This window comes from Mus musculus, chromosome X, assembly GCF_000001635.26.
Source record: "Mus musculus strain C57BL/6J chromosome X, GRCm38.p6 C57BL/6J".
Classification (NCBI taxonomy): domain Eukaryota; kingdom Metazoa; phylum Chordata; class Mammalia; order Rodentia; family Muridae; genus Mus; species Mus musculus.
In genome coordinates, this window is record NC_000086.7 from 161,865,774 (window position 1) to 161,881,240 (window position 15,467).

The 15,467-nt window shown below is 39.7% G+C and overlaps 1 protein-coding gene across 8 annotated transcripts in view; it reads right to left on the reverse strand.

Annotated features, from left to right (window-relative positions):
* Window positions 1-15,467, reverse strand: part of Nhs (NHS actin remodeling regulator) — a 326,152-nt gene that overhangs the window by 32,484 nt on the left and 278,201 nt on the right. For 7 of the 8 annotated variants that reach the window (XM_011247800.1, XM_006528766.3, XM_030251268.1 and 4 more), the window contains exons 2-3: window positions 9,467-9,619; window positions 5,696-5,829 (exon numbers count right to left, since the gene is read on the reverse strand). In XM_011247800.1, coding sequence (XP_011246102.1) covers window positions 5,696-5,829; window positions 9,467-9,619 — 287 coding nt within the window. Of the gene's footprint in view, window positions 1-5,695; window positions 5,830-9,466; window positions 9,620-13,817; window positions 13,838-15,467 lie in introns of those variants that run through there. The other variant, XM_030251267.1, reaches the window with a different exon arrangement.

Below are 15,467 nucleotides of genomic sequence, written 5' to 3' on the forward strand. Positions count from 1 at the left end.
TAAGTCCCAGGAGTTAAAGAATGTTTGTTGGTTATTAAAATCCTTACCTCCTGTGTTCTTTCACTGATATTTCCAATTACTTACGTAACTTAGCTAATCTATTTTTTTTTGTTTGTATGACATCTGTGTGTTTCCCAAAATCTCTGCTTTGATGGCACCATCTTTTTTTTTTTTTTTTACTGTCAAAAATCCAGGTATTTTAGCATACTGGTTTCTGCTGTTAGCAGGGCAGCAGTTACATGTCTTGCTAATCTGAGGTTTTATTTTGGTTTCTTCGCCTCTAGCTGCTAAAGGACACATATGCCTTCCTTTCTGCCTTCTCAATTTCAAATCTCCACATATCTGTTTCCTGTAGATTTGTCTATTTGAACAAATTTTTAAAAGTATTTTCAGGCATAGGCTAGAACAACCTCGAGATGCACTCTAGTAACTTGCTTCCACCTAGTTGTTGATTTTTAAAATTTGCCCTCCATGCCCTTGTGACAAGAGGAGATATATAAAGACTTGGTTTTTTTTCCTCTATACCTCATATTAATTTGGTGTTTCAGACATTCTCTGGCCTCAAATAATTTTGATATTAGGTACATTTTTGGTGTTGCAGCTTCATTTTTCACCCTTGCTATTCTGTACCAGTTTTGAAGGAAATCCAGGGAGACAAGGACTACTTTATCACCACTGTCTTCAGCTGCATGCATTTGATACACACACTGGCACACAGGTACACAAACACAAAGACATGCATGCACTTTTCAGCTTTCTCAAACAAAAAGTTTTCCAATCCACAGCACTGGACCTTTAAAAATCTTGCTTCTTACCAAACACTTCTGCAAGGTCTATCTTGAATTTCTATCTCTGGAATGACTTTGACCAATATTGCCAGCCCACATTTGCACTTGCAGGCAAGAGGCTACCTGTTGTGGCTCTGACAAATGTTCCATGTTCTCATACCCACTTGATATTCCTAATTTGACTATAATCTAAGCAAAGAAAAAATTACTCAAGAATTCTACCTGAAGATAAATGAGTTTCAGTAACTGAGTTTTTGTTCTGTATGCAAACACACACTTTGATGACAACTTCTTTCCTTATGTCTCTTGCCCATAATAAATAGTCAGTATTCTGCCATCTATCAAATGCATCTGCAGATACCAGCCCAGTCATGTGGAGAAAAAGATGCTCTTAGGTCATCTCTCTGGCTCATGGCTCTCTCTATATCAATATCGATACAGATACAGATACAGATATATAAACTTCTAAAGCTGTATTTTCCATAATGGTGTAATCAGGGTCTTGAGATGCCATTTGAGGCTGGCTGTGCACTTAGAGAGGGTTATTTTTTTATTCTTGTCTTGAAGCTCAAGTCCACACTCACCTTAGATTCCAAAGAGATGTCCTAAAATTAATTTCCTAGATCCTGCTTTATTTTCATATCATATAAGTCTTTTGCCCTTTATTAAAACTGATATCCTAAAGTTGAACTCATCGATAGGGCTGCTGTCTCTTATAATAAGAAAGAAATACACAGTTACTAGTGGTAGAACTTCAGAATCCAAGAGCAGTTTGGAAAAGATAATCTTATTAGTGACTCTTTCACTGAAACCACTTCCTTTGTCACCCTGATGCCAGGAGATGCTTGTATTTAGGGGCACTCCTTAAATTCTCACCTAATAACAGGTTTTAAACTAAATTTAAACAGTTTTTCCCTGTGAATTCCTCATATAAAACCTTTTAGGTAAAGTATATTGATAAGAAACCATGCATCTCTTCTTACTTGTAGGAATTGTGGAGTTACTATGGAGTCCCTACCAGATGTCCCCGGGGTGATGATACTGTGTCCCTTGAACATTTTTAATATCCCACAGCCTCTGTATAAGCTCACAGCACTGTCATAGGACATCTCAACTAATGGTTTGGGAAACACAGCTATATAGATTTCCAGTCATTTATCCACAGATACTCGCTCCTGAACATATTTTGGGATGATACTCTGTATAAAATGTTATAGACTGTTTAAAAATCCTCAGTGATGAAATATATATTTTTTATGTTATGAAATATTCTTCTATAATACTATAATATTGTATTATATTCTATAGAATATGCTATAATAGATATCAAATCTTATTAAATTAAGCTCATTTTTTGGAGACTTGGAATATATATATAATTATTTTTTCCATTAAAAAGGTGCTTTGATGAACGTATTAGTGAATGAATTTTAACATAGACTGATCTATTACCTTGGAGTTAATTCCCAGATATATAATTGCTGGATGAAATGGCATGAATATTTAGAGTTTTTCTTCTCTTCTGGAAAGGGTGTAGTGATTTATACTTCCTCTAATTTTATGAGGGCATAAATATTTGAGGGCTTTCATCTGATAAGAGCTTTATTATAATTGATTATGAATACAAGTTCTGATATTTAAATATTTTGGGACTGTACTAGAGGCTTGCATACACATAATTTAATCCTATGTATATACTATATATAATAATCTTATATAGTATAGTATATTCATATAGTATCATATGAAATATACTTAATGACCTTGCAAAGTTGAAATGATTGGTCTTATCTTTCAAAGAAACTGGGATTCAATTATAAAAAAAGAAATAAATTAGGATTCAGAAAGATATACCAACATTTTCCAAATCATACCACTGAAAGAATTTGACAGCTGGAGTTTAAAGCCTCAGCCTTGTCATTATAAGGCAGACACATCAAGGACATGACAAACCACCACCACCACCACCACCACTACCACCACCACCATCATCATCATTAGGCCTAATATTTATGGAATGCTTACCATGTGTTAAGCACTATTCACAAACAAGTTCGACTTTTAGTGCCAAACATATGTGGTACTATCTATTCTTAAGACAACAATAATGACTGAAAGGATGTACTAGTTTAGAACTGCACAGGTTATATGGTAGAATTAGTATAGACCATGCTAGCGTTGAGCATATTATACTGGCCCATAGAGTAGTGAAAAAAACATATACCAGACTCTTATTATGAATGATTTTTAAAGGGAAGAAAAACAGTTTAACTAAGTCTTATAGATTAAAAGGAGAAAGTTAATGTCTAATAAAATATCGATCCAATTGTTCTCTAAGAAAATGTGTATCCAGGGTTTTGTCTGCAAAGTTCCTATCCTTATTTCTGTAACCTTTACTCTTTAAGCAACATATGGTCTCTTAAGCTGAATACACAGAACCATTTTCTAGCCAACTGTGTGAGGAATAACTTGAATGAAAAAATCTTCTAAAGAAATTGGTGACCCAAACTCAATTGAAAACTAAATCCCCCCCAAGTGACTTGGAAATGTCAAGATTTAAGAAATTCGAGATAGGCAAACTTGAAGACATTTACAGAGGTATAATCTAGGATCCTCTCCTTGCTATTTGAAGGGTTAATGAAGCACCTTCATTGCTAGTCACTACTTTAAGGCTTTCCCTAGCATCTTATTTAGGTATTTAGACATCATTAAAAATTATGCAGATTATAAAAAGGATTATATTTTCTTGTCACCTCTGTAAACACTCAAATTTTTTCTGTCTCACCTCCTCCCCGAGAAAAACCAACCTAATGAGCCACAAAACACATTACAGTGAATGGGAAAATATTTTCAGCATTTTTATGCAGAAAATACCTCATTAGAGCAAACGCTTTAGCAAGCAGATTTAAACTTAATAAGAACTTGTACTGAGTAGGGACTTTTATAACAAATCACTAGCATGTGTAAGCACTCTGTCTGATGAATCTGAGCGTCATAAGCTTCCTTTTCTTATCCTTGGGTTGCTTCACAACCATGAGCTGAATATGGCATAGTGTACTCAACCGAGGGACTTAGTGCTCACTAGATGGCTGCAAACCAGAGAACTACCTGCAGATCATCTCATCTCCCTCAAGCGTTTATCTGGATATGTTAGAATATGCAAGTTCATTTAGAACAGTGGTACTCAACCCTCCTGATGCTGTGACCCTCTAATACAGTTCCTCATGTTATGGTGACCCCCAACTACAAAATTATTTGTGCTGCTACTTTATAGCTATAATATTGCTACTGCTACAAATTGTGGCATGGATATCAAATATGCAGGATAGATGATATACAATCCCAAAGGGGGGGGGGTCATGGCCCACAGGTTGAGAACCATGTCTCTAGATCATCTAGTCTCACTCGGGGCCATTATCTGGATATGTTATAACATGTAGATTCATTTAGATGAAGTATGTTTCCACCTGAATGTTTCTCATCATAGAACCTAGACATTTTACACTATTTTGCATATTGCATGGGCCATATTGGTATAGGATTTAGTCATGAATTTAATTTCAAACAAAAATATGAATTCATGCACATACTGCTATAACTTTAGACTTTGGGCCTCAAGCCAGAATAAGAGAGTAGTAGTACTGGCAAGCTTCAGGACAATCTGGACTAGCTTTGCTGCGAAATCATATTTCTTAACTCGAATGATACAAGTCCACAGGAGCACAAATGGTTACTTATCCCCCACTGTCTTAGTCAGGGTTTCTATTCCTGCACAAACATCATGACCAAGAAACAAGTTGGGGAGGAAAGGGTTTATTCGGCTTACACTTCCATACTGCTGTTCATCACCAAGGAAGTCAGGACTGGAACTCAAGCAGGTCAGAAAGCAGGAGCTGATGCAGGGGCCATGGAGGAATGTTCTTTACTGGCTTGCTTCCCCTGGATTGCTCAGCCTGCTCTCTTATAGAACCAAGACTACCAGCCCAGAGATGGTCCAACCCACAAGAGGCCTTTCCCCCTTGATCACTAATTGAGAAAATGCCTTACAGTTGTATCTCATGGAGGCATTTCCTCAACTGAAGCTCCTTTTTCTGTGATAACTCCAGCTGTGTCAAGTTGACACAAAACTAGCCAGTACACCCCAGAAGGGACATGTGGAGCGAAGTGTTTGTAGCAGCTGCTGGCTGAGCTTGCAGCTGTTTCCACTCAAGTCCAACTCTTCATCATCTATGGTCCAAGAGTTGAGAACTTGGTCTCAGCTACAGCCACATCCACCCAAATTAGGTTGAAACCACCCACAGTGATGATGTCACTGAAGTAATAGGTTACCCTAGGGAAGTAGCCTCTTTCATTGAGTGGGAAAGTGCAAACTTATGATTGATTCTAGTGGTAAATTTTGCATCATGTAAGTTCTTTTCCAGCATCTCCCATGGAGTCACACTAGTAATAATGGTAGTAGTGATGGTGGTTAACATTGTCTTACTCTGGGTCTGTCAGTCCCTGCACTAAGCTTTGTGCATCCTCAAGGCCCTAAGTTAATACCATTAATATCTCTGTATTACAAAGACAAGAACGGAGAGAAAAGAAAAACGAATTCAATCCTAAACACATATGCAGAGCTGTGATTCAAAGGGAAATTGTCATCTGATTTTACAGTCCTCAACTATTGTTGGTTTACTGTATTCTCTCTCTCTCTCTCTCTCTCTCTCTCTCTCTCTCTCTCTCTCTCTCTCTCTCTCTCTGTCTCTCTGTCTCTCACTCTCTCTCTCTGTGTGTGTGTGTGTACTCCAAAAAGAAGAGAAAGGAGTTCCTACATGCCTATGACCTGCCCTCTGAGCCAGCCCAGTTTCCTTCACTTGATGCTCAAGAAGAGCAAACACAGATCAAACATCATCTGCCATGCTTACCGTTAGGAAGTGGCGGTCCTTGGCCTCGCGCCTCCTCTGGCTGTGAGCTGGAGGGTAGGCTGGTAGTGGTGGAGCAGCTATGGGGAGGGGAGCAGCAGCTCTTTGCTCTCTGCGATCACTCCGGCTCCGGTGTTCTGAGGGTGCAGAACAGACAAACATAATGAAAAAGACTTGGTATTTTCAATTGTTTTTCCCCTCTTGAGAATGTTAGCAAAAAGCTGTTAGAAAAAAAAAGAGCTCTCCTTAATCTAGCTAATCTATATACCATATTAACTCTTTAAAATGGTTCTTAACTGAATATTCACTTGCTGCAAATACAAGGACAGATGCATCCATCTCTATGGTCCCATCTTATAATGTTGGAACAAGGTAGGCTCACTAATAAGTACAACACACCTCATATCAAAGTATCAGAAGTTAAAAAAAGAAAGCAAATGTTGAGAATAATGGTGGAAGGCTTGCTGCCATAAGGACTCAAATATAGAATAGATGCAGACATAGCCCAGCTTCCTGGACTTAGATGTCACTAACTCCAGGAAAGAACTATGTGGAGTCAGAAATTATTTTGACAGGAATTATATATATCACAGAAAAAAAAAAGAAATTGGCAAATGTTATGCACTGTCTATTTTATTTATCTTCTATTTTCCTCCAGAGAACTGGGTAATGAGCATCCATCTAAAAGCCTTTCCTTCCTGATAGCCACAAAAACGTTGAGGGATTTACAATCTTGTGCTCCCACAGATACTAAAGGAATCCCTGTGACGACTGCTTTCTCATTCCAGTGTAAAGCTGTCTTTGGGGGAAGACTCAGAAATATCTGGGAGTAGGGGATAAGGTAGTCCTGACTTCATAATAAGAATCACTAAGCAGGAACCTCGGTGGAGTAATAGAAACAGCAACCCACCCACAAAACTTTCAACCCAAAATGTATCCTGGCAACAGGAAATGTAAGCACAGGAGATAGAGCAGAGACTGAGGGAATGGCCAACCAATAACAGGCCAAACCTGAGACCATCCCATGGGAAAGCACCAATCCCTGACACTGCCTTCCTTTGCTTGGGATTCTTAAAAACAAAACAAAACAAAACAAACAACAACAACAAAAAAAACCCAACATTCCATGCACAAGCAGAGAAAGGTCTTCTAAAGCACATCATATAGGTGGTCTTTGCTATACTGCTCCTAAAATCAATGCTTGTCAAGAAATTTTGAGCTAAATGCCCTTCTTGATCAAGTTCCCGACTCTAATGTCACCATCATTTTTCTCTAAAAGCAAACATTTAGGTTTTTTTCTAACAGATAGGCCAAAGAAAAGCTTTTACATTCTTAAATTCGCTAGGCATAGCAGATGTGTGCTACTGGGTGGAAAGAAGTGAAGAGAGAGTGGAATGAGATAGGGGATATTAGCCCAATTCTCCTTTCAACCATTTCTCTCCTGTCCTATCTTAAATACATCTTCTGCTCTACCCAGGCCAAGAGTAGGCAGCTTAAAGTAATCCCTCACTAATAAGACTTTTGCCAGTGGTGAGCTAGAGACAATATCAGTCCACCAGGGCCTGCAACTGCAGTCAAATCTTCATCCTTATTTCTTTAGACCAATGGAACATAGATACCAGCCAGAAACTTGAAAGGAAAGGAAATATAAAATATAATTCTCTCTTTATAGCCATGTATTACTCTCTCTGTGTGTTTTATGAACATAAAAGATGGCATAACTTAAAGTTATTACTGGCACTGAGCATTAAAGAATTGCTAAGAGAGGGAAAAAGCGATAATTGATAATTATATTCTAAACAACTTGAAATCCATTTAGATGTCACTTCCCTGAGGCTCCATGACATGACAGGCACATTTCTATTTACTCCCCATAGCACTGAACTGACCCTATCTGCTTACTTGGTCATCCTCCTCACTATACCATGTATTTTTAAAGACAGAGACTATACTTGATTGCTCTTTCAATGCTATGCTGTAGCATAATGCCTGACCTTCAGTACAGTTTGTTATGGGTAGGGGGATGATATTAAGGCAGCCAATTTCAAGTTTAATCTCAGTTCCCAAATGAGCACAAATCTGCAGGCACACAGTTTTACTTACCCATGTTTCATCATTCCCTCTCTCCCCATGAAAGCAAGGAGATTCCAGCTGTCCAGAGACTCCCCACAGAGAAGCTCACTGCCACATTTGGGGAGCCAAGCCCTTGGCTGCAAGTTTGGTATTAGTCCCAACCACCAGGTGGCAGATGTGGGTTATGCTGATGAATATATATATATATATATATATATATATATATATATATATATGGCTGTTTGCTAATTTTAATTTTACACCACTGCATGTTTGTAATTCTATGATGCCTGTAATTCCCATTTATGGCTCTCTGCCATGCTATTAAAACTACTACCCCCAAGATTTGCTGTTGAGCCAACCACAAAACAAGCCAGTCTGAATAGGGCAAAATGAGCCTCCATAGTCTTCCATGGAAAGCCCGGAAGGCTGTCTATCTATCTCTTATGCCCTAGGAGGAACTGCAGAGAAAATTGATATTGGCACTTGCTGTTCTTCAGTTCTGCTCTTAAGTCCAAACCTGATGAAGCAGTGAAATATGATAGCTTATGAGTAGCTCACTGTTATCTGGTTAGATCTGTAAAACTCTAATCAGGGAGGGCTGATTAATAATAATAAAATGATAAGAAAGAATGATGTCTACAGGGCTAATGTTACTCAAGCTCTCTAATGATGTGATGTGTGAAGGCATTTAGTGAGAATGATAAAATTCCTCAGTACTCATCTTGTGCTTTCAATGCTCAATCAGCTTTGTGCAGAATTTCATTCCCTTATACTTATTCATACTGAGGATGTGCCATATGCTGGTTTTGTGCTATATGCTTTGAATAGAATAAATTAATAAGACGCTATCCTTACCTGTGTGAAGGTAGACATAGTGGTCAGTTATGAGAGTGATATGTGGCATATTGGGAGGATGCATAGATTATAGAAAAGGTGCCTGTATGATCCTGAACAGTTTCCCCCACATTTCAGCCCTCCTTGCACCTCCGTGTAGAATGAAGGCATTGGATCAGCTCAGAGATTCTCAACAGAAACAGAAGTGCACTTGAGGGCCTTATTGAGGTTTTTAGAATGATTGGGCAGAAGCCAGGCATAACAGCCATCCTGTAATGCACTGAATGGTCAGTGAAAAGGTTCCAGGTCTCATACAAATTCCAAATGCCCCATCTAAATCTCCTATCAAAAGAATCATAGAATCTATTTCTGAGTCAAACCTAATTCCCTTTTAATTAAGCCAAAGTATTACTTTGCTTATATCAAATAACTGTTAACTATAACAATTTTCATGGCTCTTCTCCTGCCCCTACCTCTAGGGCTCCTTCATTTCCCCATACTTTTTGTTTGGAATGGCTTCTGTCTTTACGTAATTCAAATGTATTTTTGAGAGGTACAGACATCTAACTCCTCTTATTATGTCATCTAATATAATTGTGAATTGGCACTTGAACATTGAGACAGTGCTATTAATACCTTTCCTTTTGGAATTCTCTTTGTGATCATATTAAGGCCATAATGGTAACTTTAATCAGTATAGACCTGTAGCTCATATTATGCGTGGATTGCATTCAGGGTAGACATGGGAGTATTTCAAAGCACTTGCTTCAGCTAAGGAGGTAATAGGACTAATGGGACAGAAAATCCTTGATGGCACAACCTCTGATGTTCTCCCAGAAATCCCCCCTGCCTGGGATCAGTTACCTCTACGAAGGGCTTGCAGACTCTGTCTGGCATGGCGGTGCAGCTCTTCTACACAGGGTGGCCTGGTCGCTGGGAGGAAGATGTTTCGCTGTTGGTGCCATGGTGCACGGTAGTATACACTCAACTTGCTCTCGATGTCCAAGTTGGAGACAGCTGCAAGACAAAGAGCAAACAGTGCAATGTACATCAGGAGCTTGGATTGTGCATTTAGAGGGCACTGGGGCAGGGGAGGGGACAGGGAGCTAGGAAGGAATGTATAGGTAAAATCCAGACTACTAAATGAACTCAAGGCTGGAAAAACTTTGAAATTTATAATACAGATGGGGACGGCTATGCCCTTGGACCAAGACATGGGAGGCTACAGGATGCTTTTTCACATTGTTCCTGGGGTCTACATGAACTTTAGTCTTTATGATGTTTCTTGACCCTTGTGGCTTCTGGCTGCAGGTTCCTGATCCTGCCTTCCACCTCCCGATGCCATTCCTTGACGTTTATTCTGGTTTCACCAAAGGTTAGCACAAACACTAAAGGGCTTATGACAGGTGTGCTAAACGTGTAGATATCATAGTTCTTACAACTCATCTGAGAAAACAAGGAAGACTATCTTTCTGCTAAACATAGCATTTAATTCACTATTGTCGCCTTCATTACATTCATTACAAATACAGCCCAGAACAGAACAAACTCCTTAAGGATAGAGGATGCATATCTATAGGAACTAGGGGACTATGAATAAGAAATAGCCACCCAGAGAAACTCATGAGCACTTGGTAGCTTATTAGTCTCAAGATGGATGAGATCAGGTACAGTTGGCTTCATCCTTCAGACCCATGATCCAGAGCCAGGCTTTTGGCCCAGGAGCATTCTGCTCTTTTCAGTTTCAGCCTTTCTTTCTGCTGTTTGCTTGTTTCCCAGCACAAGGTTTGGAGACACTGGTTCATTGTTTATCCCTATGCCACACGCAAACTTTTGGTTTCAATCTGAGCATTTTCTCTTAGAAGATTGGTCTACCATTCCACTTTGAGAATTCTAACCTAGAACAAGAAAGTGTATAGGAAATGTAGAAAGAAAAGGAATAATTTGTGGAAAAGAATAGAAGAATGAAAACTGGGGGAAAATAGAGCCAGTATTTTTGATAGTTAATTTCTGTCCTCTATCACCATGAACTACAGTTAATGTAAATATAGTATTTAATAGCATTTAGGAGCATTTAAAGTACTTACTAGTCTAGAATAAAGTTTGCATCACTACAAGCATAGCTAACAGAGGGCTAAGGACATAGTTCAATGGCAGAACACTTGCCTAGCTCATGTTCAACACTGGGTTTGATCCTTAGCAGTATACAAAAATTAGAAGGAAACACATCAAATGATGTGTTGAAACATGAGAAGAATAAAGAGGAATATACCATGTCTCTAAATTATCTAATAGAATGTTCCATGATGAGAAAATTTCATATATCTGTACTACATAATATAGTATTCACTTTGCCCTTGGCTCAAGAGATGGGAGAGCATAGTGGTTATTAAATACTTCAAAAGTGAGTAGTTAGTAAGTGGACAACTAAATTTTTAATTTTTACTATTAATTAAAATAGCTATATGTGACTGACATATTTAACACTGTAATTCTAGGATGACCATAAATAGTTTAGCATATGTTCTCACCCTTGGCCACAGAGATGAGTCTCTTCTTCCTCTTTATTTTTCCTGGATGTTTAATCTTTAAGAATTTGAACCAGAGGACTATTTCGCTGAGTAGGGGCAGCACTCTTTTGGAGGGAGGAGGAGGACCAAAGGAACCATAAAAGAAAGGAGTTATTTTCTTTCTCAGGCCATCCTATAGCCTCAAGTTTGTCCTTATGGAAACAGGAGGATTCATGAAGGGACAAGCTGATTTTTTCAGGCCTGAGAGAATGTGAGAGAGGCCTTGGTATAGAAGGGAGGGAGGGCCAAGTCTCCATCAGGGCTCTCCTCTCCTGTGGGCAGTGGGCGGAGCTCTGAAGACAGAACTCTCATTCAGTTACCCTCAGGGGAAATACTCTGGTGCAGTGATGAGACTGCCTAGAAAACCAGCCTGTCTCTGGACACAGAGGTCAACTCCTGCTCAACAGGCTGAGGTCATTGCTAAACTCAACAAAGGTGGCTGTGACTCATGTGCTGGTGACAGCTGGAAGAAGGGAAAGAACAGAAAGTCTAATTGTGGAATTAAAAAAAAAGCAAACTCCATAGGCAATTCTGGAACTCTTTCTCTCTCTCTCTCTCTCTCTCTGTGGGTGGGTGGGTGGGTGGGTGTGAGTGACCCTCCATCAGGCTTGTCTCTTCAGGGAGGTTGGAGTCATAATTTGGGGTTGGGCCCAGGTGAGTAGAGGTAGGCCAGAAAACTTAATCTCCCTCATACCATCTTCACTGTTGACTAGACCTCTGCAGCCCCTCAATAAACAAACAAACAAATAGAACGTCAACTGTCAACTGTCTATGGCTTTTTAATCATTGCGCCAGAAGAAGCTGAGCTCCTGCTTTTCACCTTAGTCTTGGATTAAGGAAACAACTCATCAGATGTGCTTGAAAAACTGCAGCTCACTGAGCCTTTTTGACCAGGGTTTCCAACACTGAGTTGATAACCTGCATATATTAAGAGTGCTCCAACATTATTTATCATCAGGAAAGTTTGACGAATGAAAAATGTTTTCTGATGATGCCCTAACATCTTGTAGGAGGGAGAGGGACTGGGTGACATGGGAGAAGAGAGGAGAATGCTGATAATGGAAATACCTATTCACCCATGAACATTATACAACAGCTATTAGTGTCGGGCACAATGCTAGACAGAGCATCACACACAGGAATCCCTATCATCGTGAGGCACATGTTTTGTGGTTTTGTATGAATGTTGATGTGATTCTTTCCTAAAGCAACAGATTAAGAGAAATGCTGTCTGGTGCATCCTTCCTGCTGCAGAGTCCTAGGAGTGACCTAACACCATCAGATTCTAGGGGTCCTCCATACCCCCAAAAATACAGGTTAATTCCAATTTCAGAAATTGTCACATAACATAAAATATGAAGTAAATTGGCAATTTTCTTCATTGCTAAATATAAATTCCACATTATTTAAAAGGAAGTATTATTTGTAGTGACCCTCTTTTGCTAATGCCCTAAAAACATTCCTACTGTGGTCAGTGGACAAACCAGTCCTAAGGGTTTCGACTGCTAAACTGCATGATACTAAAGAACAGAGTCCAGCTTCAGTGACTAATTTCTGAATTCCAGTATGGGTGCCCTCCTCTTGGTTCCTTGGAAAAGTCAGCAGTCGGTAAAAGCAGTGCATGCTTTTACAGCCAAGGATGCACACTTCCCCTACCCTTTCTCGTCTGAGAAGCTAGAATGGGTGTATTCTACACATTAGCAGGTGACCATTTCACCTATTTGTTGCCATGGTGATGTCTATCACTGCTCTACTATGTCCTTTAGTCACAGAGTATTAGGTGGATGGTGCATCTACTTAAGGCAGAAAGAGGCACTAATGAAACACTCATGGAATTTAACCCATTTTCCTAACAAAAAGGACATTTCTGGGCCTGAGGAAGATAGCTCAGTTGGTAAAGATTTTTTTTTTTCTTTCTTTCCATTTTTTATTAGGTATTTAGCTCATTTACATTTCCAATGCTATACCAAAAGTCCCCCATACCCACCCACCCCCACTCCCCTACCCGCCCACTCCCCCTTTTTGGCCCTGGCGTTCCCCTGTTCTGGGGCATATAAAGTTTGTGTGTCCAATGGGCCTCTCTTTCCAGTGATGGCCGACTAGGCCATCTTTTGATACATATGCAGCTAGAGTCAAGAGCTCCGGGGTACTGGTTAGTTCATAATGTTGATCCACCTATAGGGTTGCAGATCCCTTTAGCTCCTTGGGTACTTTCTCTAGCTCCTCCATTGGGAGCCCTGTGATCCATCCATTAGTTGACTGTGGGCATCCACTTCTGTGTTTGCTAGGCCCCGGCATAGTCTCACAAGAGACAGCTACATCTGGGTCCTTTCGATAAAATCTTGCTAGTGTATGCAATGGTGTCAGCGTTTGGATGCTGATTATGGGGTGGATCCCTGGATAAGGCAGTCTCTACATGGTCCACCCTTTAATCTCAGCTCCAAACTTTGTCTCTGTAACTCCTTCCAAGGGTGTTTTGTTCCCACTTCTAAGGAGGGGCATAGTGTCCACACTTCAGTCTTCATTTTTCTTGAGTTTCATGTGTTTAGGAAATTGTATCTTATATCTTGGGTATCCTAGGTTTTGGGCTAATATCCACTTATCAGTGAGTACATATTGTGTGAGTTCCTTTGTGAATGTGTTACCTCACTCAGGATGATGCCCTCCAGGTCCATCCATTTGGCTAGGAATTTCGGATTGCAGGCTTGTACAACCACTCTGGAAATCCGTCTGGCGGTTCCTCAGAAAATTGGACATAGTACTACCGGAGGATCCAGCAATACCTCTCCTGGGCATATATCCAGAGGTAAAGATTTTTTAAAGCAAGCATGACGATTTGAGTTGAGATTCCCAGCCCATCATTGCACACCCATAGTCTCAGCACTGGGAAAACAGTAACAGTGGGATCCTCAGACTTTGCTAGCCATATCTGTGAACTCCAGATCCAGTGAGAAACTGTCCCCCTAAATAAGGTGGAAATTATTGAGGACACATGACATTGACCTCCAAATGCACCCCCATGTGTACATGCAAACATATGAACATGCACACTCATACACTAGACTAAAGTTAACTTGTTTGGAATGTTGCTATGCCACTACCTTGCAAAGCTGTCCTGCACCTTCAGATACTCTCTGTCTGATTTTCTTCCGTTATTAGCAATTTCATCTATGGCTGAATCATGAATGATAAGTCTAGTTACCTCTGTAATATATATTCTTATAGAAATAAAAAGTAGAAGTAATCTTAGTCTGACTATTTTATTTTAATAGAACTAAGGACTACCTCTGTCAGAATCCTAGGATGTCCTCCAAGATATCTGTGCTCCCAATAGATAACCTATGTGATCTTCTTGAGTATGCAAAGAACTTGTGCCTTATGCTACATCAGTTTTCAAAAGGAATTTTTATGGCCTCTGTGCATTTGACTTTTGAGTCTATCACAAGGGAACGTATTCCATTGGGTGGCTCATGGTCTTATCATGTAGGTCTCTAGGAGCCTGGCAGTAACACAGACATTTGCTTTTACACTTGAAGATGCAAAATGCCTCATTGAAGAGAAGACCTGATGATGGGAGATAATGGACAACCCGTAGATACTGAGAACCCCAGTTCTGTGTCCTCAAAAGCTGGATTCTGCCGAACACTAATAGGCTTGAAAGAGAAACCTGGGCCTCAGATGGCAGCACAGCCCTAGGCAACACCTTGATTTTAGCCTATTGGGACTCTTAACAAAGGACATGGATTCAGACTCTCAACTCAGAGTATTGCAAAATAATATTGGAGGGGTTCTTGGTTTTGTTTCTGTGGTATTGAACATCAAACATAGGGCTTTACACTTGCTAAACAAATTTTCTGTCACTGAAATGAATCACAAGTCCACTTTTCATTTTTTTATTTTGAGTTAGAGTCTTACTAAGTTGCCTAGGTTGGCCTCCAACTTGTGATCTTCCTGGTCCAACTTCCCAGGTCACTAATGTTACATACCTGCACCACTAGGTTTTCTTAACAACATTGATTTGAGTTGCTAAGTTTTTTGGTAGTTTATATGGAATAATAACATATTAATAGAAAAATAATATATCCCCCATTAATGTGTTTGCCTTCTTAAAATCATTCACTCACTTGCCTTGTCATAGTATCCCCTCTGTTGCTATTCTCTAAGGATGGGCAGAAGAGGGCAAGCAATAAAATTGGAGCTAGGGCTAGATACTTCATTTTTATCCTTTACAACAGAAAAAAAAATGTTTGTGTGCCTATAACTCCTATCTAAGACTGAAATGTCTTAAGAGGAAC